A 22,912-nucleotide genomic window follows, 5' to 3' on the forward strand; every position below is an offset into this window, starting at 1 on the left:
CTACTTAAAGATGTAGAAACTGAGAGTTAAGGCCACACAGACTACCCAGAGTCACATGTTGAAATTGCTTGCCTTGCCAGGCTACCTAAGGAACTAGAAAGAAAGTCCGTTTTCAAGGTAGAAAATCATAAACAAAAGCAGTTCAAATATTGATCTCTAACTTCTTTTTTTTTTTTTAATGTGACTTGATTAGAATATGCATGGTATGAGGAGGAATCAGGTCTCTGCCATGAGGCCAGACTGTAGGGCATGATCTTGTGACAGTACATCCAGCTTAGGAAGGTCTTTCTTTGACACCAGCCAGGAGAACACATGGGGAAAGGCACTGCACACTACCTGGGGATACTGGCCCATCCCCAAAGCTGTGGCCATGCTTCTGTGGAATGTTCAGGACACGCTCCCTGTTCCTGCAGAGCCTTCATGCAGCGCTTCCTGAGTGTCATGCACGCTGCCAATCACATATTGCTCGAAATTCCAGTTTCAGCATTTTGAAACATTCCTTCCTTTTTTCAGAGAAAATATCCTGAAGTGTCACCTCTCCTGACAGCTGTTGATACTGTGGCCATCTTCATCAACTAAATGACAACACCAGACCCTTTCTGACAGACAACCATTCCTGTAGCATTAAGGAGCATTTTAGAGAAAAACAAAAGATGGGTGCAAAGCAGCCTGGGTGAAGCCTTGAGAGACACAGGATGAGTCTCAACTTTGGAAATGAATTCTCTAATTGAGAGAGGAAGTTGGGGCCAAGAAGACGAGGTCATCTTACTGCAGTACTTCTGTTGTTCCTGCCCTGAGGCTACAGCAGTGTCTCAGGCAGCCCAGTGAGAACCAGAAGGGATGCACTGATGGAACAGGGACCATGTCTACATCTACAGATTTGTTTGGGATGTAAACTTTTTTTACACTTATGCTTATAGTAGCTTACAAATTAAGTTGATCTGTCATACTCTGTGTGTGTGTGTGTGTGTGTGTGTGTGTGTGTGTGTGTGTATACGTGTGGAAGTCAAAAGACAACTTTTGATGTCATATGTCATTCCTCAGGTAGCATTAACCTTGTTTTTTTTTTTTTTAAGATGGCGTCTCTCACTAAGCAGGGACTCACCAAACAGATCAGGCTGGCTGGCCAGCAAGCCTCAGGGATCCTCACGTTTCTGCCTCCACATCACTGAAATGACATGTATGCACTACCACACTTGGCTTTTTTTAAAAAGGGGTTCTGAGGGAATCAAATTCAGGACCCCATGCTTGTAAAGCAAGCACTCCCTTTACTAGGTAAACAATCCGCTAGCCTAACCTGTCATAGTTCTAAGTTACACTGTTGCGGTTGACGCAGTCCGATAGAGCGGTACATAGTAACCACTGTAAAACGTGTTCCCAGCTCTCAGCATGCCAGCTACTCTCCCATGACTTAACTTATCATAAGCTTGGGCTCAAAGCAACCCTGAGGTGGAAACCATCCTTTTCCCCAGTTTACACACCAGGAGACAGGATTGTCCAAAGTCACAAACCAGTGAAGAAGTAGACTGTGAACCCAGGCAACCTGGCCCCAAGGCCAATGCTTTAGTCCCATTTGGATGCATCTCCCAGGTTTGAAAAGATGAGGAGCAGGCGCAAGCTTCACACTGCACAATGCTATGAGGTCAGTCTGTGGTGGTCTGAATAGGCTTGGACCCCATAGACTCATGTGTTTGAATGCTTGGCCTATAGGGAGTGGCACTATTGGGTGTGACCTTGTTGGCGTAGGTTTAGCTGTGGTGGAGGAAGTGTATCACTGTGGTGGTAGGCTTTGAGGTCGCCATGTTTAAGCTCTGCCCAGTGTGGAATTCTAGTCTCCTCCTGGCTGCCTTCAGATCAAGATGTAGAACTCTCAGCTCCCCTAGCACTGGATCTGTCTGCATGCTGCCATGTTTCCCACCATGACAATAATGGACGGAAACCTCTGAAACTGTAAGCCAGTCCCAGTTAAATGTTGTTTTTTATAAGAGTTGCCCTGGTCATGGTATCTCTTCACCACAATGGAAACCCTAACTAAGACAAGGTGTTTCTTTAATTTTCACTTTATGCTTATCCTGTCCTTTACCTATCTACCTTAAAATAATCAAGCCAACTTGCCTTCTGTTTTATCCCCAGAATCGTTTAAAAAACAACAACCTTAATATGCATTATCCTTCAGCAAGTCTTCCTTGAGTGGAATGCAGAAACCAAAGACAGATCTCCTGCAGCTGTCAGAGACCCCAACCCACCAGCAAATGACGATCCACCATGGTTCCACGTTTGTCTCTCAAAACTGTGGGTATGAGAATGCCACTTTCCTAGCTGGAATTGTCCTTTTTGGTTTGCTTTCTTCTGATGAGCCTTAGTGGACAAATACAAAGAAATACAAGAAATACAAGAACAAACAGGATGGCACGGTCCCCAGTTCTTGTCAAAGACTTAAGAGTTCAACTGAGTCAGGTCATAATGACATTGTTATGGGGAGAGAAGGAGGCAGAAGCTCACAGAGGGGCATCTCACCCCAGCTTGTGGGGTCAGAATCCTCCCAGTGTATGATTATAAACAAACACACAAAAGAAGAACCATGAGTCAAGCAAAAAAGGAGTTGGACTCCACTGAAGCAGAGCATAGGACATCAGGGTGCTTACGGGCACCTCAGGGTGACCAGGTGCCAAGCTGGATCACAGCTGAGACAGTGCACAAGAAGTCCTTAGCCAATCTTAGCAGAGCTGTATGACTCAAATCTGTGTTCTAAAAACCCACTGTGCTGCAGTGTGGGGCAGACAGGAAAGTCAGTGAAGATGGTAGAGACCGTTATCAAGCAGTGGTGCCTCGCTTCTGGCAGCAAACACTTCCTGTGCCTTCTGAGGCTCTCTGGGAAGCACACTGCAGGCCACTGCAGGTGCTGTCCATGTTCCCCTAGGACGAAGGCGAAGGGGAGTTTGAGCAGAGGAGCTTCTGCTTCCCAGAGACCCCAAAGGATGTGCCACTGCTCCTAGAAGGCAAGACATGCCATGCCTACCACGGTTTAACAACTGGGAGAAACACTTCTCTACTTGGGAGATGTCATAACAGGAAAGGCACCATCCCCATGAGACATCTAGCTAGGAAATTAATACATTCCAGCTTCATCGACAGAGGTCCCCAAGTACAATGTTGTGGCCAAGGATCCCTGTGAGCTGCCAGCAGGATACTGTGGGTTACTCTGTCTGAGAAGGTGCAAACACTAATGCCTCAATGTCTGAGTGCACGCACACAGAACCAACACAGCTGCTCTGTTTAAAGCAAGGGGCTGAGAGTGGTGGCCTCCACACCCACTGCTGGCTTTTTAGGTTGCTTTTCTTTTTTTAAAATTTTCTTATCCCACTGTGGCAGTTTAAATGAGAGAAGTCTCAGGCATTTAAGACCCAGCTCGTGGCTGTTAGCGGAGGATTAGGAGATATGGCCGTGCTAGAAGTATGTCATAGGGGCAGGCTTTAGAGCTTCCAAATACGTGGGCCATTCTGAATTTCACAAGTATTAGGCCCTCTCTGTTTCCTGTCTGCAATTCTAGCTGTGAGCTCTCAGCTGCTGCTCCAGGTGTCTGCCACCATAACTTCATACCGCCATCTTGGACCATAACCCTCTGGAAGCCCCAAATAAACCCTTCCTTCTACAAATTGTCTTGGTCATGGTATTTTATCACAGCAATAGAAATATAACTAAGACACCCCCACCCAACCCTGAGGGTCATCAAGGGAACATGGCACAGGGAAGGGAAGGAAAGAAAACTGAGACCTACTGAGTGCCTACAATATGCCTGTCCAGTGCTAGGTGCATTCCCTCTTGGAAAAGAAGTATATTCAGACCCACTCTGTTCATGAAGACAGTGAAACTATCCCAGTGGCTTAAACAGGAAAACACACTCCTGTTTATCTGGGTGGCTAGAACTGCACACAAAATCCTTCAATGGTGGCCCAATTGCTTCTTGTTCAGTGGAGAATCTAAGAGTCCAGTTTCTCTGGATGCTCAGTGAGCCCAGCTCATCATAGAAGCTATGGACAACATACTGGCTTGAATTGATACATTCAATTCAAGGAAATGGGCTGAATTATAAAATGTAATTTTAAATGGGAAGGCAGGGCCACGGAGCTGGCTCAGTCAGTAAAGTGCTTGACTTGGAAGCATGAGAACCTATGCTTCATGTCTAGAATTCACATTTGAAAAGCCAGACATGGTAACTGTAACCCAGTGCTGGGGAAGGTTCCTGGGGCTTACTAGCCAGCCAGTGGGAGAAGCTCACTCAGAAAGTGGACAGTGCCTGAGAAACAACCCCGAGGTTGTTCTCTGGCCTCCACAAGTGTACACATACAAGAACACACACTACACAAAGGTGAGGCAAAAAAAAGCCCCCTTGGCTGGATGGGGAAGCAGATGGGCAGTCATGCAAATGGAGACCCCAGGTAGGGTGTTGAAGTAGGACAAAAGCCCAGTGTACACATGAGCAAAATTACCCTTCAGGACTCCCAGCATCCAAAGAAGATCCAAACAGACTCATCCCCATAACTAGAGCTCAGCTTGCCATAGTCTCAGTCATCCACAATCAGCAGCAGTCTGAAAATGTTAAGTAGAAAATTCTAGAAATAAATAAGTCATAAGATTTAAGTTACATGCTATTCTCAGTAAAATCATGGTGGTGGTATGAATAAGAATGGCCTCCACAAGCTCATATGTTTGAAAACTTGGTCCCCAGTTGGTGGAAATATTTGGGGAGGACTAGGGGGAGTGGTCCTGTTAGAGGAGGTATCACTGGGTGCAGGCACTGAGGTTTCAGAAGACTCCCACCATTCCCAGTGTGTCCTCTCTGCTTCCTGCTTGCAGATGGACCAAGATGACAGCTGCCCTGCTTCTGTGCCTTTGCTCTGCCATCATGGACTCTCTCTGCAGTCATAAGCCCCATTAAATGCTTTCTTTCATAAGTTGTCTATGTCATGGTGCTTTGTTACAGCAATATAAATGTAACTAATACAGAACTGTGGTAAAGCCTGGCCACTTCACTGCCGATAACCCAGAGTCCTCACTGTTTATGCTACGTGTCTACGAATGTCTCAGCAGACGTTTGGGTTATGGGGTGACCGCTGGGCTATTATTAAGTAAGAGAGCAAAGCATAAGAGATGCTGGTGACTCCGACACGCCAAAGAAAAACTATAAAGGCTTCAAGTAAACGCTCTTAGGTTAACAAGGAGAGAGAGAGAAAAAAAAAGCAGAAGCTGATGTTTCTCACATCGATTACAAAGAACGACTCTCCTATCCATGAACTTAACAAGGAACCGGAACGCCACACTAGTGGCTGTGCCACCTCCAAGTACAGGTACCACAGGCATGGCACTTCTTCAGAGTGGCAGGCATTCCACTGTAGGACTCAGCTACACTAGGCTTTGGAAGGCCTCCCCAGCAGACATGGAGCGACCGTACAGGGAAGGAGAAGTGCACAGCACTATCTGCTGTCACCAGCCCATGTCACAAAAATGTGGGAAGTTATGACAAAAGCAGACCAACTTGTCCAGGTTTGAGGCTGACAGTGCAAGAAAACCGGGTGTGTGTGATGGCTTATCATTACTGGCAGCTTGACTAGATGTGACTCACCTAGTACCTGTGAGGGCTTTTCCAGGGACCCACTCTGAGTGTGGGTAGCACCATCCCATAGGCTGGGCTCCACTCCCCTCTCTGCAGGTACAAAGTGAGAAGCTCCCTGACCACAGCACTGCTGCTATCCTGCCCACCATGGAGGACTATACCTGAAGAATGCGAACCAAAATAAACTCACCCTTAAGTTGTTTCTGTCAAGTGTTTGGTCACAGAGATGAGAAAAATAAGAGTGTCCTAAAGATGATCATGTGACTATTTCTCCCTCTGGATACAGATGTAAGACATATATATAGTACCCTCTTGAAATCAATGAGAACCCCTTAAAACAAGCACGGCTTTGGGCCCGAACAGGGTAAGGGCAAACAAGTCATATCCAAGGACAAATAAGCAAGTTCAGGAGACAGCACTAGAGAGCTGAGTCTGTATTACACAGGGGCAGAATTAAAATGCAGTGAGCAATAACAAAAAGATAAAATTTAAGATACCTGGATAGCAAAACAAAACCACTTTTGTGTTCAACCACTGTTGAGCTTTCCTATGTGAGTCACACCCCTCTGTGACAATAGGGAACACAGTATGCTGAGCCATATAAGGCTGCTGGCTAGAGGAAAAATGGGAGGAGAGGTTGGGACCCAGCAACAGGGCCAAAATCATGGACTCTGGCTAGGTTAGTGAGTGCATGCCAGGACTGGGTATTTATCACCTTCATTCACCATGTCTAGCACAGTGCCCACACAGCAGGTGCCTACAGAGTGGGGCTCAATCTGTTTGCACTGGGCAGGTTGGGTACTACCTAGCAAAGAGTACTCTGCCCTCAATTAGGAAATGATTACGACTCCGTAACTTACAAGTGCAGCCACTTTCTCACCCAGACACTCAGAACACAGCTGATTCTACAGTATACAGGCATGGAGAGAGCTGAGCCGGAACATTCATTGTGGCTAGGGGTAGCCACCACTGTCAGATGACCAAGTGTCAGAATCCTACTCACTGAAATAACACAGTACCACCCTTTGACCTGAACACACAGGCAGGCATGAGTTGGGAGAAGAGCCACTCAGGATACTCTGATTCTTGGTGAAAAGAAAGACAGGATGGTTTGGTACTTCTCTGGCACAGGCATTCACTGGTGCCCCCTTTCATGTCAGGCGGTTAGTTGAGGCACTGGACAGTCCCATTTTCCTCCATGAGAGACCCAGCACGAAGGTCAGTTACTTGCTAAGACCCTCAACTTAATGTATCTACAGCTCACTACAATAAAGGCCTTTCTAGTGAGGAGGGGCCTGTGGCTGTTCTGCCCAGGATAGTCAAGGCAATCCCTGACCATTCCCAAGGCTGGGCTGGTCCACTGCTCCCACCTTACCTACAGGGAAAAGGGCTTCAGCAGCGAGGAGTGGCTCTGCTCTTCCAAATATCAGGCAGCCTCCCCTGCCAGTCTCACTAAGAGGGATAGCACATGGCCATGGGCAAAGTTACTTTCTGTAAGATAAGGTATCCTACCTGATTGCTGATCCCTTGAGGTCTCATGCTCAGCTCAAGAGGTACAGCCCCTGTATTTTCTGGAAAATACAGCAGGTTAAGGCTCAGTCACCAAGTGTCTACCAGATGCTAGGTATCCAAAGGTGACCCACAGTTCCAACCCTGGAGAAAGGGGGCACAACTGGACATCCCATAATACAGTGTGATCAGTGCAGCCACATGAAGGAAAGGACAATGACATGTGAAAGTATGCCTGCTTGACCTTTATAGGACAGGAGGGAGGGGTATACACACAAAGTCACATGCATCCCAGGCAGAGGGCTGGTGGGCAGCTCAGCACTGTCAGGCTTTAGCTTTCAGTTTGCCAAAACCTGCTAGTCAGGCCAAGACATCAAGAAGTTTTATTTAGTGTCAAGTCAGCAAGAAGAAGCCCAGCCCAGCACTGGCCAGTGCTAGCCAGCAGTGGCTGGGACTGAACCCAGCAACAAGCCTCCCCAAGCCCTGGGCACTGCAGTGAGCTGTGCCTCCCAAACAAACAAGTAACTACAGCAAGGGAATGCCCACATTGGGAGAAAGGTCAAGTGCAAGACCCAGAGCCAAAGGACAGAGCAGCAAACAGGAGGCAAAAACAGATGTGCCTCACTTCCCCATTCGGGCAGGATCCTGAGCCCAGCCTTGAGGAGCCCAAGGAGCCCCAAGAGCAGGGGATGGCCATGAGAGAGGTGGAGAAGGTGCTTGCTCCCACATCCACACCTCCTCCCGCAGTTCATCTCTAATGAGCACAAGGAAATCTGCAAAGGTCAAGGTGAGGGAAAGATACAATCTAAAGGGGAGAGAGAAGGGGGGTGTGCTTGAGTTTAACTTGATTCCAACACACAGAGAGGGAGCCAATAGCAATACCTACTTGAAGTATCTCTGTGAGCCCTGTCCTGAGGTGGAGACACTGGAAATCTGCACAGTGGATGGACAGAGATAAGAATAGCTCTGGGAGATCAGTCCACTGAGAGTCCAGCACACTAGGCCCAAAGGGCTTCAGCAACTTCCCAAAGTAGAAACAGGCTTTGTCTTGTGATCAAACAGGTGGTTAAGCCAAAAGTGTGGGATAAAGCCGACAATGGACAAAAGGGAGCACCTAACTGGATTCATAGCAGGCTTTCAGAGAAGGAACAGCAAGAGCAGCCTAAGTGGCTAAGACTTTTCCACAGGAAGAAATGAGTGTGAGAAGGAAGAGCATGTGCAAAGGCCCTTGGGAGACTGCATTCATTTTAGAAGATCAAACTGGCCAAAGAGGGGCAGGCAAGTGTGATACTAGAGTGCATGCTATGGGACACCGTGTCTGTGTCCAGTCCTGCTGGGGGACAGTGCATGTTAGTAATTCTAACATTCAGAAAGAAAAGGCAGGGAAACTAGGAAATTCTAACCAAAAAGAAAAGCACCCTGGGAGAGGTGAATGAAACAGGACTGTAAATGGTCCTGAATTATCAAGCTAGGCATACACAATATTCTAGTTTGCTTGTTCTGCTGCTGTGCTAAAACACCAAGTAAAAGCAACTTGGGAAGGGAAGGATTTATTTGACTTGCAGGTTATGTCCGTCATCTAGGGAAGACAGGGAAGGACCTCAAGGCAGGAGCCTGAAGCAGAAACCACAGAGAAAGGCTGCTTCCTGGTTGCTCCCTCTGGCCTGCGAAACTACGTTAGTTAGTTAGTTAGTATGAAGATAGGGTTTTTCTGTGTATTCAGGACTATCCTGGAACCCGATTTGTAGACCTTGAGCTAAGAGATCCATCTGCCTCTGCCTTCCAAGTGCTAGGATGAAAGGCATGCGCCACCATGTCCAGCTTCAACTATCTTTTGTATATAGCTCAAGGCCCACCTACCTAGGAATGCTACTGCCCACAGTGGGCTAGGCACTCCTATTTCAATTATTAATACAAAAAAAGCTCCACAGATATGCCCACAGACCAATCTGGTGGAGGCAATTTTCAATTAAAATTCCCTTTTCCTTTCCAGGTAGGTCAAGTTGTTAACTGAAGCTAACTATGACAAGAGTTATATAATTCTTATTTCCCTGTCTATTTGTAATTTCCCATAATAAAGCCCTCTGTTTTATATTCTGCAGGAGGGAGAGGAGACAGGAAGGGCTAAGGAGGGCATTAGAGAAGCAGTGTGTGCTAGGCCATACCAACAGGCCTACCTGGAGACCATGGATAGAAGCAGACTCAGTCTGTGCCACACACAAGTCACCATCATGACAAGAGTAACAGGCAGGACTGCCAGGACCATTTCATAGAAACTGAGGTGGGGTAACACACTGAGCTTCATGCACACTGGTACTAGAATGCTCTGCATACCACTCGGGGGCTGGAATCATTCCCACGAGAGACGGGGATCACTGGAAAGTGGCAGACAATATGCCTTGAAATCTGAAGATAGAAGGTCCCTAGACAGGAGAAACCTGAGAGAAAGCTGAGCTAAGTAGCAACAGCCTGAGCAAGGGTGGCCAGGGTGGCGTGAGGAGGCCCAGGCCAGAAAAGGCTAGCAGAGCTGAGGGTGCAGCTCAGGGCAGACTGCTGGAGCAGCAGGCATTAAGGCCCCAGGTTCCATCCCCAGTACTGAAAAACCAAATGTGTGAAGCGGGGTAAATGGAAGAAAGCAGGCCATCCCTCTAAGTCACAGAAACCAAGGGGAGTCACAAATGTGATGTCAACACCAATAAGGTAACCATTTTCACAAACTATAACTAATAAGAACATGAAGACGTGGGCTGGCCTGAAGCCTTAGGCTAGAAATCATTTACATTATGGGGTATCACCTGACTCTCATTAGCATCTATACAGGTGCACTGCAAGAGCCACTGCACTGAAGAAGCTTCATGAGGTAATTTTCCACTGAGCCCTCAAGGGCTGCCTTGCTCTGCCAGTCAGACATGTGGAGCACGGACGCAGGTCCGAGTGCTTCAGAAGCTTTCTGGACAAGTGAAGAACTGGAGAGATACTCTCCAGCCTTCAGGAGGCTTTTCCTCCCTCCCCACAGCATGCATCAATGCCACAGAGCCTTTCCAGACCAGGGCAGAAAAGGACCTTCAAAGCAGATCCAGCCTAACCTTTCAGTCAGCCAAGGGAAGACCATCAGCACCAGATGGCAGAAGAGCCATGAGACAGCTCACCACCTAGTCACCACAGATGAATTACTCTTATCCTGGTGACAACTCTGAACCAGCAGCTGCTGCCTAGGAGGGCTCACAACTCACCTGGTCATAAATGCTAGCGACAAATTGAACATAATCCAAATCTTCTTTCCAAATCAGCCTTTGTGTTCAAACAGGTGGGCCTTCATCATTCCTGCAGCTGAGGACCACGGAAACAGTCACAATTCTAAACCCTGTGACAGACATCTTACTGAGCCTCCAGGTAAGATGAATCCTCTATGGTCAACTCAGTATACTTGACTGCGCCCTTCTCTGCAGCCTTCTCCTCCTCCCTGTGGCTTCTGAGGAGGAGGCTCTCCCTGCTGGCATGCCTCACAATTCTTAACCCCTTGCCAAACTCCCAATTCCTCATTCTACAACCCAGGTTTTCCAAGGAAAGAACTGACCACAGACGAACTTGCACTCATGTGTGAAGGGTTGCTATCCTTGCTCAGGCAATTCAAAGAACTTCCAGAGTCGATACCAAAGTCAATGCTGGGAGGCCTGCTGTCAGAGAGGAAGCAATGACAGGAAGGTAGAGCATCCTTGGAGTCTTTGTGCAAGCTGTTTGTGAATGTGGTACCATCAGCCCTGTTATTACTCAGAACTCCTAGTCATCTCTGAAACATGCCCAATTTAGGGAGCCAAAGAGAAAAACAGGAAGGCTAGTCTCATGTTCTCGGTAATGGGATGGGATGTGAGCCAAGGTGCTCCGGGCCTGGAGCTTACACATGTAAGCGTACAGCAGTGCCGCTGCACGCCACAGATGCACGTGCATGTGCATACTACCATATGCTGAACACACGTACCATTCATTCAACGCTTACTATGTATGAGTTAACTGTGGACAGTTTTTATTTTTATTTTGCCAACAGAAGATGAAAGCCAGGGCCCCTCGCATGCTAACACAGATGATCTACTACCAAGCTACACCCAGCACCAACAGCCAAGGAAGACACTCTACAGACATTATCTCTGCTTCACCAACACTAGAATAGAAACCTTAGTTCTAGCCTCATGTCTGTCAGGACACCCCCACTCAGAAAGAAGTGTATTGCTTAGACAAGGCACTGCACCAATGGAGCTGGATTAGAACCCAGGCAGCCTGACTCAAGAGCAAGCATCTAGGCCTGCGCAGGTCCAACTTCAGGGCAGTGGAGCACAAGCCTTGATGTCAGGGCTTCCAGTCTGGTGATGTTATTCTTCAGTCTTTCTATCTTGCCTCCCATGAAAGGGGAGGTACCAGGTCCAAGGCTAGCGAGAGCAGTAGATGCCGGTCAGCCCCCACTGACAGCACGGTTCACTATGTGAACAGGTGCTCTGAACACCACCAGGTTTAGGCAAAAGCACCTGTAAGAATGGTCCCTAGCCCCTTTCCCAGAACAGTACCAGTACCCACAGTAACAAATACCTAAGTAACTGTCTGACCCATCTCACCTGTGAGAACTTGTGCCCATGCATGTGTCAAAATATGAATAAAAATGATCAGGGCCAAGACTTGTGGCCAGGAAGACTCTAGAACAGAAATAATTGATAGGTAGTAGTGGGAAGATGGCTGGGTCAGTAAAATGCTTGGCACGCAGGCATAAGGATGTATCTATACCGTCAGTGTCTTAGTTAACCTTAGAGTCATCTGAACAGAGAGTCTCACCTGAGGAGTTGCCCAGGTCTGACTGTTTTATGGGTAGGTCAGCTTGTATAGGATTGTCGTGATCGTTAATTGATGTAGGAGTGTTGGGAGCACAAAGGTCTCTGCACCCACAGATCACCAGGTGTAAACCAAAAATGTTAATCATTGGGGGTTGCTGTCTCCAAGGAAGAAATAAATATGTTTTTTTTTTTTTTAGGTTTTTCGAGACAGGGTTTCTCTGTGTAGTCCTGGCTGTCCTGGAACTCACTCTGTAGACCAGGCTGGCCTCGAACTCAGAAATCCACCTGCCTCTGCCTCCCGAGTGCTGGGATTAAAGGCGTGCACCACCACTGCCTGGCTAAATATGTTTTCTAACCAGAAGACTGGAGTGAATATTGTTAATGACCTGATGACCTTTGCTATTTATAGAGCCAGACTAGACCCAAAGCCTCAGAATGTTTATCCCAGACCTGGCCCCAGACCTTTCTTTGTAGCTTTTCAGTCAACAGAGCCCATCCTTAGGGGAGATGTCACATATACTTTATGGCCTGCTGACCTCTACACAATTCTCAGTCAGAGACCACACCAGAACTTAGTCCCTTAAGACCTCTTCATGGTCACATGTACTCTGAGTTGAGTTTAGATGTAATTATGCCTCCTTGTACCCCAGAAAATGTATTATACAAGATATTATGTTTAAATATGCTTACAATAAACTACCCTGGTGCCAGACTCTCTAGAAGTTTGAACCAGCACTGACTAAATCAGACTGAATCAAGTTTACTTCTTGCCTCTTGTGGTTCATTTCCTTGTTGGCCTTCATGCTTGCAGGGGCCCCCATACAAGAAAGCCCAGTCTACTGTGGATGGTACAAGCCCTACGCAGGTGATTCTGAATTTTATTCAAAGCTAGTTGAGAATAAGGCAGAGTGAGAGCCAGCCAGAAAACAACATTCTCCATGGATCCTGCTGTAGTTCTTTGTCTGTGAAGTGAGTTCCTTGGTCAGAGGTACTGCTGTGTGGAACAAAAAGAAGGTCTACCTTCACATTCCTGACTCAACTTTCCTCAGTGATGGTGGTGACCGCAGCGGTAAGTAGAATAAAGCCTTTCCTGTCCTAATGCTGCTTCTAGTCAGTATTCTATCACAGCGACAGATGCCTGGGGCTTACTGGCCAGTCAGCCTAGGCAAATCAGCAAGCTCCAAGCTCAATGAGAAACCCCAATTCAAAAAGCATGGTGGGGAGCAACTGAAGAAGACCCCCAGTGTCAGCCTCTGGCCTCTAGAAGTGCGGGTGTACATGAACACACACACACAATTATTGAGAATTCACAAAGTGGGACCCCCAGAGGTTGGTAGAGTTGACCCTGTTCTTTCTAGGCAGTTTCTGGGATGCCATCAAAGCAACAGCTGCCACAGATATCCTGCATTAGGTTCAGCAGCTCAAATCAGCCTGATTCAGTCTGCCCCCAGGGGCTTCCACCAAACTGTGTCCCCTCATAAGCACTGGCGGTGGATCTGACCCACTGAGAAGGGCATCCTGGGTGACAATGCTCACAGATGAACCTGCTAAGCTCAGCCAGCAAAGAGCTTCCCATTGCCTACTGACCTCTGCCTGACTGTCCCAATTACCCTCCTAGAAGGCAGGACCCTCACGAGTCCTGGGATGTCCTCTCTTCTAACTGTGCAACTGAACTCTCAGAAATGGCTGAAAATGGACATACCCTGTCACACTTCATCAAAAATGCAAGCAAGAGCTGGGCAGTGGTGGCGCACGCCTGTAATCCCAGCACTTGGGAGGCAGAGGCAGGCAGATTTCTCAGTTCAAGGCCAGCCTGGTCTACAGAGTGAGGTCCAGGACAGCCAGGGCTACACAGAGAAACCCTATCTCGAAAAACCAAAAAAGGGCTAGAGAGATGGCTCAGTGGTTAAGAGTGTTGGCTGCTCTTCCAGAGGTCCTGAGTTCAATTCCCAGCAACCACATGGTGGCTCACAACCATCTGTAATGGGATCTAATGCCCTCTTCTGGTGTGTCTGAAGACAGCTACAGTGTACTCATACATTAAATAAATAAATCTTAAAAAAAAAATGCAAGCAAGAAAGCCCAGCCAGGACATCCCTTTTCTTCCTGCGGAGGCAGTTTCTGTTCTGCTCTCCATACGCTATGCTAGGCAAGCACTCTGCCTCTGAGCTGCACCCCTACCCCTTCACTGGGTGAGTTTGTACTGCATCTTTATTCTGCTTGTCTATCAGGCTCCTTGCAAGGTTCTGAAACAGTCTATAAAGAACAAGATGGCTCTGGTGCCTCCCCTTTGGGATTTACAGTTTACCCTTAAAACAAGACAGGCTTCCTACAGGAAAACTCAGTGTTACACTCTAAAACAACCCCCAATCTGGCAGTTCCAGAATGCAAAATCAGAAAGCACAATTTCTAGGAGAAAATACTGCTCTTATACTGACGTCTACAGACTTTCCCTGTCATCTCCTGTACAATACAACAATCAAACACCTTGTACAGTACAGTGCAACAGCCATCCCATAGCAAACACATTGTGCTGGGTATCACATGACCCAGCAACCATGTGATACACGGGGAGAAGGTGGGCATGGTGGCATATGCTTACACTCCAGCCTCTCAGGAAGCAGAGGGAGAAGGATCACTTGGGGGAAGCCTGGACAGCACAGCAAGAACCATCTACAAATGCACAGAAAGGAGAAGGCAATATATTTAGTTATATGCAAATACAGCATTGTTTTACATGAAGGACTTCAGCGTCTGTGGACCTCCTAACTTCAGGTACATGAGTTCCTGGAATCGAACCCCCACTGGGACCATGCGTTACACACACCAGCCTTCTGCCCCAAAAGAGTGGAAAGCATCAATGCCGGAAATTTAAAGCCTGGAGACAGGAAGTTGGAATCTTCAGAAAGGGACTTTCAGGATGAGCTTACGTCTTCCTTACGACTAAGCATATCAAGTGACATAAAGTCCACACTGACTACTTTACAGCAGGGACAGCGGTGATGCCAATTATTTCCTGCCCAAATAGAGAGAGCTTGTCACCAGTCTGCAGAACAATTATCTATAGGTGCATCCAAGTAAAAAGCTCAGCTCTTTCCCCGAATCAGCATGGGGAAAGTGCTGCTCACAGCGATTTGACACCATTTCATTACATTAATCTTTGAATGTGTTATTCTAACAATTATGCCAACTACCATGTAATTAAGACTCCAACTGACTTTACAAAATTTAAGAAAACTCCCCCAAAGAAAATAAGCAGTTATTGGACATGCACGAGACCTTTCTATGGCCAACTGCACATAAAGTTCCTACATAATGGGCGGTGTCAAAGCCTTTTCCTGTGTCCTTCCGTTCTCAGCAACAGTGCAGAAAGCTGACATGGGCAAGATACCCGACTCCCTTCACACGTCACTGCGCATACTCTTTAAATTCCTTGGATAAAATAATAAATGGTGACTGTTTTCGCAATTAAAATCTCTCTTCATTTACAGAAGCAAGAAAAACACATAATTAATGCTTGGCCTCATGCGTATCAACAGCTGGAAATGAGAACACTGGCTTCCTCCTTAAGGCTACTTCTTAGGCTTACTGAAGAAATGGACATAAGGGAGCCTCATGCTGGCTATCTTCTTCTCTTTCTGGTTTTATGGATCTCATAATCCTAAGTCTTTCCCTTAGTGAGGTGCAGAAGAAATGAGTAACAACCATGCTAGACATCAAGTCCTGCTACAGAGGTAAGGTCCTCTGTAGCCCTCCTGTGAAGTACAAGGCAGTAGCTGCCCAGCCGTAGAACATTTGTACAATTCAGAACCAATCCAAAAAGAGCCTTAGCAGGAAAGAATGCATCAGTTGATTAGTAATGTCTACCCAGGGAAGAGCAAACGTTTGAAGACCCACATACCATGTATTTGTCTTCCCTACCTTTTCATAAGCCATGGAAATGCATGAAGACTGAATGGATTCTTAAAAAAAAAAAGTATGAACAAAATGACATGAGAATTTCTAAGGTATGGCCAAAGGGGAGAGATGTTTTCTAAAGTTGAATATTTAAGCAAAACTGGACCATCAAGTTTCAGAAAAAAACAAAAACAAAACAAAAAAAACCACCTCAAACCATAGGCCAGCTAGGAGCCATGACGAAGTCAGTTTACTGGGCTTCAATTTGCTTGGTTCTAACACAAGAGGCTGAATTCTTCTGCTGGTGACCCAGGGGACTAGTGATGCTGCGGCTCTATAAGCAATCACCACATGTCAGGGGCATCCTCCAAAGCTCCTGACACTGGCTACAGGAGACACAGACATATAGTTTTTTCCATGACAACCTTCCGTGAATGTTTTAACCTGTAGCACCTCTGAGGCGAGAGGTCCATACACGTATTTACTTTACTTAATACACTTTCTCTCCTTGGGACAAAAGCAAGAGCCAGGGACTCCTGTTTCCATAGTCAAACGATCCAATTTCATTAACTTATGACAGCAGCTTTGTTCCAGCGTAAATTGCCATCACTCCAATGTAAGTCACTTCTTCTGCCTGTCTCACCACTCAGGCTTTTTACCCGTGTGAAACAGCAAGAGACCTCCTTAACCAAACATAGGATTTTCTGGGAGTCAAGTGGGAACAGTTAGAGTCCAGCTATGCATCTGCTGGCCAGCTAGTCTCCACCCACTCAACAGGCAAACTCATGCTCAGATCCCAGGCACACACCCAGGAATACCAGCTTCCACAGGGCAGCCTAGAAGGCTGGGGGTGTGGCCTCAGCACCTGCAGCCAACACCCTCCACTGTCTCTGCCTGGTGCCTTCTGCTCTTGTTGGGTACGGCTGTCGCCTCCCTCCAAGCTTCACTGATTAGCAGTTTTGTCCCCAACATGGTAATGATCTGTTAAGAGGAAGAACCTAATAAGAGGTCCTGAGGTCAATTGGGACATATCCTCACAAGTGACTGGAGGACACCAGCCTCTCTGATTCCTGTCTGACAATGAGATCTGTTCCTCCTACATGCTCACCCACTGCTATGATACTATCTGCCATAAAGTCCTCAACAGTATCAAGTCAATGCAGCACCTTGCCCTGGTATTTCCAACACCAAGTCCTGAATAAACCTCTCTTCTTTATAAAGTTAGTCTAACTGAGGTACTTCATTACAGTAACAAAACAGAGTAATACACTCTTCTTTTGGGGAAATGGCCCTCTCCAACGCCAAGGAGAATCATTCCAGTGAGCCAAGCTGAGACTCCCACCCATGGGTCCTATTAATCTTTCCCAAGGACACCTATCACACAGGGCCTGACAGTCACTGGGACTGTTACAGGCATCAGGATACACAAACCTGCAGCTGACAGGCTATGCTTTTTCCCACCAGGAGACTCTCAGAGCAACCAAAGCAAGCAAGCCCTGAGACGCACCCGAGTGACAGACACAGCAAGCACACATGAGCTGACCCTCATATGAGCTCAGGTTCAAACCAGGGAGCTCCCTGACCACTGTATTAACCAACTCCAACTCCAGGGCAGGTTTCTATACAGGGCACCACAGAGTCAGAGGGAAAGGTCTTAAAGGACAAATCAACATATTCAGAGTTCAAGTTCTTTTAGTCCCCCAGTGACAATCATCTTTCAGAATCTCCAACTCACTTCAAACCAAAGAATACTAAAATAAGCCTACCACAGAAATTCAAAGAAAGAGACTCAAGATGAGGTTGTTACTTTATACAGGGTGTTCCCAAAACCCATCTCCACCCAACCTAAAAGAGGGGACTTCCATCCCTAGACCAAGCAGAGAGGGGCCACCCAGAACCCCCTCTGACAGGCGATCTGAATCCTTGCTTAGGCTTCGAGGCTAAGCACTGTAAGGGAATATAAATAAAAGATAAAAATCTCTCTCTGGGTTCCCTGAGGGACAAGCCTGACTGCATAGGGGTTGATGTCAAAAGTATCCCCTCTCCAGGAAAAAGACATCGGGATGGGTATGGCCCTCATGCCTCACTGGACAATGACAGGGGGACCAGAGCCATCACAAGGTCCCCTTCAAGTACTAGAGGTCAGGCCTCTATCCCCACCTTCGCAAGATTAGAATTGCCACAGCTCTTCTATACTTAGAGAAGGGAGGAGATGTCAAGGGCAGCTCTGCTTACACACTGAAGGCCTAAAATCAGTCATACGCCTAAAATCAGCAATAGGCCTGTCATACATGTATACTAACACCAAGTCTTGGGTCTCAGTGAAAAAACATTGAAACAGATGGCTATAAGTTATTGTAAACAGGCAGCTTTTGGAGAAATTTACAAGCTTGAGTAGTCATAGACCTTGTAAATAGGTAGCCTTGGCAGACAATGCCAACTTAGATAAGGACAAGTGAGTCATAGGCAGAGTCATAGTGACCTGTCCCCTGAACCTTCACCCAGCCGACACCCGGTTCTGAAAGATATCTGTATTCCCCCTGAACACCCATACTCCAGTGTCATCCCCTTCCCCACATCCTGCCTTTCTGTGTTTATAACCCCTGTGTGAATGAATTACAATTTGAGAAAAAATAAACAAATTATTTAAAATTTAAAAAAAGAAGAAAAAATTCAAAGAAAAAAAAACATAAAAACTATCAAGGCTCATCTGTCACCAAGACAGATGAGAGGGAGAGAACCAGGGAAGAAGGCAGAGAGAGTGGATCTGGAGGAGCATGGCAGTTCACAAACAAAAGCAGGTCTCGCTGGGCAGCGATGGCTCACACCTTTAATCTCAGCACTTGAGAGGCAGAGGCAGGCAGATTTCTGAGTTCGAGGCCAGCCTGGTCTACAGAGTGAGTTCCAGGACAGCCAGGGCTACACAGAGAAACCCTGTCTCGAAAAACCAAAAAAATAAAATAAAATAAAAGAGCAGGTCTCAGGAGCTACTAAGAAAGACCTGTATATAAACCTGTTCCTAAAACGTGTCACTTCCTGTCAGCAGGAAAACACACAACACACAGCAGACAACAAAAGGGACTCAGGTAAACAAACTACTTCCAGGTTTGTAAGCGCAGTGGTTCCTGTGAGTCACACTACTGTTCAGCTCTCCTTTTCCAACTTTCCTGAGGGCTACACCATGGACCTACCCACTCAACACCACCACAAAAACTACACTCTGTAGCATATGGGTTCAGGAGAAAGTGGAGCATAATCTAACCCATAACACTCTGCAGAGACTCTCCCAGTATGACAAAGAAAATACAACACAACAAATAAACAATGTGAGCGCTAAACCTTCCTGTCACCAGGCTTTAAACTGTAGGAGTCAGGACCTCCTGGTAAGCTAAGAGAAGCTAGAACAGATGCACCTTCCTCAGGCAAAACTGCACACACCACAGCACACTGCATGTAACATACCACAGCACATTGTATGGACCATCCAGAGTTCTATAAGCAGCTCTCCATACCCAATCCCAGGCTAAGTATACCTGATCTAGGATTCCCTATCGCTTATAGGAAACCCTAGAATTCCAACTCTACACCCATACAGGTGCAAAAGAAAACTTCCTCTCATGTTCTCTCTGCAGTTCTAGGAGAAACACTGGGTTTTGCTCTGTTAGCTCCACCTGCAGTAGCTCTTACCTTGTTGGACCATTTGTATGCTTGCAGAAGCTGGCTGTAGAGTGGGGTTTTGTCCTGCACAGGATCCAGGCTTAGCAGCCCACTGTTATGAAGAGGGTGGTTCTCAGACGGCTTGCCTACCAGGTTGCTCAAACGTTCCAGTTCGCTAAAAGTAAATAGAGAAGCTACATAAATCTGAATCCACTTTACGCCCTCAAGGCCAAGCACACTGCTGCTTCTGAAACCATCATCTCTCAAGAAGAGTTTTGCAAAGGCAAAAATAAAAACAAAAAACTAGGGACAAACAAGAGAGCGCCTAACTGGGGAGTTCTAATCTTAAACATGTCTGTCAAAACCAGGCATGGTAGCCCACACTTTTAATCCCAACACTGGGAAGGCAGGTGTGGTATAGCAATGTGAATTTGAGGTCAGCCTGGTCTACATAGGGAGGTCCGGGGCAACCAGGGATAAAATGAGTCAACCAGTGAGACAAAATAAACATCTCGGCTGTGGATGAATCTGAGTTGTTACATCCCATGAGACAGCGATATTTTGTTTCGTTTTGTCTCACTGTGCAGCTCTGGTTAGCCTTCTCATGCCATTCCAGAGGGAAAACAAATCTAAGGGCACAAAGAAGCTCTAAGTTTCCTAAAAATTGGGATGTAACAACTCAGACTCGTTCGCAGCTGAGCTGTTTAGGATCCTGCAGTCTAGTCTAGCACAGCCTCTCGGTCAGGAATTTCCGGACGCACGTGCAGATCACTCCATCTGGCAGAGCAGCAAGTACCTGAATAAATCATGATTAGTATCATTTCACATTGAGATAGATATGGCACAGTGTTTCACAGACGGCAAAGCACAGCAAAACAAAGAAGAGATAAAATAAACAAATAAAATGGGAAGACACCATCAAGAGGGCTGTGTCAAATAAGTGCCCTTCAGTCTAGCAAGAAAGCCAGGGAGACGCTTGGAAGTGAGAGAACAAGGAAACAGGCACTCTGAGGAGTCAGTTCTCAGCAGCCAATAGGAGGCTGGGACCCACTCCCATGCAGCATTCAATCTCAAATCCTCAGCCACCGTCTTGGCACTACTGTACATTTAATAAGTCAAAGAAATATCAACATTGCTAAAGTTTCTAAAGTGACGAAGGGCTGTGACATCCCATTAGAAAGCAGGGCGGAGGTGGCACACTTATTTAATCCCAGCATTCGGAAAGCAGAGGCAGGGGTATATCTGTGAGTTTGAGGTCAGTAGCCTCATCTACAAAGACAGCCAGCACTACATAGAGAAACTCTATCTTGGGAAAAAAAAAAAAAAAAAAGCTCCGGGGGGCTCAATGGAGGGGGGAGATGCATGTTATCCTCAAGCTGACACTGTACCAAAAAAACATGTACATGTGTAATTTAAGGAGGGGAGTGGAATATGGGGGAGGAAAGGCACACATTACTTCACTACCTCCTCCTCCATCCTGCTTGACCAACTGAGAGGTGGAGGGAGTCCTGGGGGGTTAGCCCAGTAGTGAAGAACCTAACTGACACATGGAAGGCCCTGAGTTGGAACCAGGCATCATGGAGGAACATGAGATGGAAGAGAGAGAAGCCAACCTGTCCAGAAATCCTAAGTGACTAGATGACCAAATACTCAATTTCAGAAGTAAAAAGCCTAAATCCTTACACTCTTAACTTCTAAGACAGGAAGAGAATACAAGTTCAGGCAAATAAGAAGTGCCTACTAATGGCCGGGCGGTGGTGGCGCACGCCTTTAATCCCAGCACTTGGGAGGCAGAGGCAGGCGGATTTCTGAGTTCCAGGCCAGCCTGGTCTACAAATTGAGTTCCAGGACAACCGACTCTGTTACCCAGAAAAACCCTGACTCAAAAAAAAAAACAAAAACAAAAACCAGGTGCCTCCTATATATAGCATCTGGCAAATGTCCTCTCAGCTAATTCTTAATACACTAATGAAGTAAAAGTAAAAACACATAATCCCCAAGTATTAGGGGCAAAGCTGCTCAAACATACCTTTCCCGTTGTAGTGGATTGGGTCCTCTGAAACTGAACCTAAATAAATCCTTCCTCCTAAACATCCTAACAGATGTGAGACTGTGTCTCTCTGAGAAAAGAGCTGAACAAAAGGAATGATGGTGACAACCAGTGCTGAGCAGGTGGCTTCGGAGGGGAAATGGAAAGAGGCAAAAGGTAACAGAGCTAGTGTCTGAGAGTGAAGTGAGGTGGAACTGATGAATCCCAGGCTCTCAGGATGGGAACTGGAGCTCATCGGATCCAGAGGTACGTAATGGGGCCTGGAAGTGTTAAGGGGGAGGCTGGCCCGATGTGATGGAGCCCATGGAAGAGACTTGGTAAGATCAAGGAGGTGGAAGTTCCTGAGAAGAGCTAGTTTCTTCATCATAATACGACCGCTATAGCGGGAACCGAGGACTACAGATGACAACCAAGACGAAATGACCAACAGGACGAATACTAGGTAACGGGACGAGAGACGAGGAGTTCCTGAGAGGCTGACAGGGACCCGGGGATGAGCAAAAGTGACAGCGGACTGCGGAAAAAGGAGAGAGGTCCGTGACTGGAAAGACTGGCGCGGGATCCAGGCGGGACAGGTCCTAGGAGGGTCCTCGATCCCGACCCCTTCAGCCAGTACCTACTTGAGGTCCCGGTTGACGGAATGCAAGTTGTCCTGGAAGTGCGCGATGAAGGCCTTCTCGCGGCCCTCCAGCGTCTCTTTGTTGCGCATGCCATCCTTAAGGCAGTCGAACACCCTACTCACGCTAGAGCGCAGTGCCTGGATGGCACTAATAGCCTGCGAAAAGGCCTCCAGGTTCACCCCAACGCTCAACATGTCCGCCATGTTGCAGCCGTCACAGCCGGCTTTTCAGAGCCCGCAGACTGAGCGGCGAGCGGCGCTTCCTGATGACGTCGTCCTGGGAGACTATTGGGATGTGTAGTTTGCGACGTGGCTCCTATCCAGGAAGCTCTTAGAAAAACAGCGCCAATCTGACTAAATGAGAGGGTTGACCACGAGGTGTGATCTCTATGTATGGAAGTCAGGTCGCCCTCTCCTTTTGCTTGATAGTGAAATACAGAAGCTCACCGCGTATTCCCAAAATTTGAACAGTCACATAGGAATTTCTCAGAACAATAGAATGTCCCCCGAGTACATGAATAAAATGAGTCGACATTCATAAATAAACGGGAAGAACTCTCTTACCTATAGTAAAATGCCAACGCATAAATGAAGACGGAGTGATACTAGAAAACTTCCACTTGGCAGACAAAATAATTAAGGTATGAATCAACTGATGTTTAAAAAAAAAGTCAGGTATTCTATATAGTCTCAAAGCGTTTTTCTTTATGAAACTTAATAGGAAGGAGAAAACAGTTGGGCTACAT

General features: G+C 46.8%; 1 protein-coding gene across 1 annotated transcript in view; it reads right to left on the reverse strand.

Annotated features, from left to right (window-relative positions):
* Med27 (mediator complex subunit 27) overlaps window positions 1-22,405 on the reverse strand; it is a 183,468-nt gene extending 161,063 nt beyond the window's left edge. Inside the window, exons 1-2 of the mRNA XM_028757121.1 lie at window positions 22,168-22,405; window positions 19,528-19,672 (exon numbers count right to left, since the gene is read on the reverse strand). Of these exons, the coding sequence (XP_028612954.1) occupies window positions 19,528-19,672; window positions 22,168-22,370 (348 nt within the window). The 5' untranslated portion in view covers window positions 22,371-22,405. The remainder of the gene's footprint in view (window positions 1-19,527; window positions 19,673-22,167) is intronic.
* Window positions 22,406-22,912: the final 507 nt, after the last annotated feature.

Source organism: Grammomys surdaster, unplaced genomic scaffold (genome assembly GCF_004785775.1).
Source record: "Grammomys surdaster isolate TR1022 unplaced genomic scaffold, NIH_TR_1.0 126133, whole genome shotgun sequence".
Classification (NCBI taxonomy): domain Eukaryota; kingdom Metazoa; phylum Chordata; class Mammalia; order Rodentia; family Muridae; genus Grammomys; species Grammomys surdaster.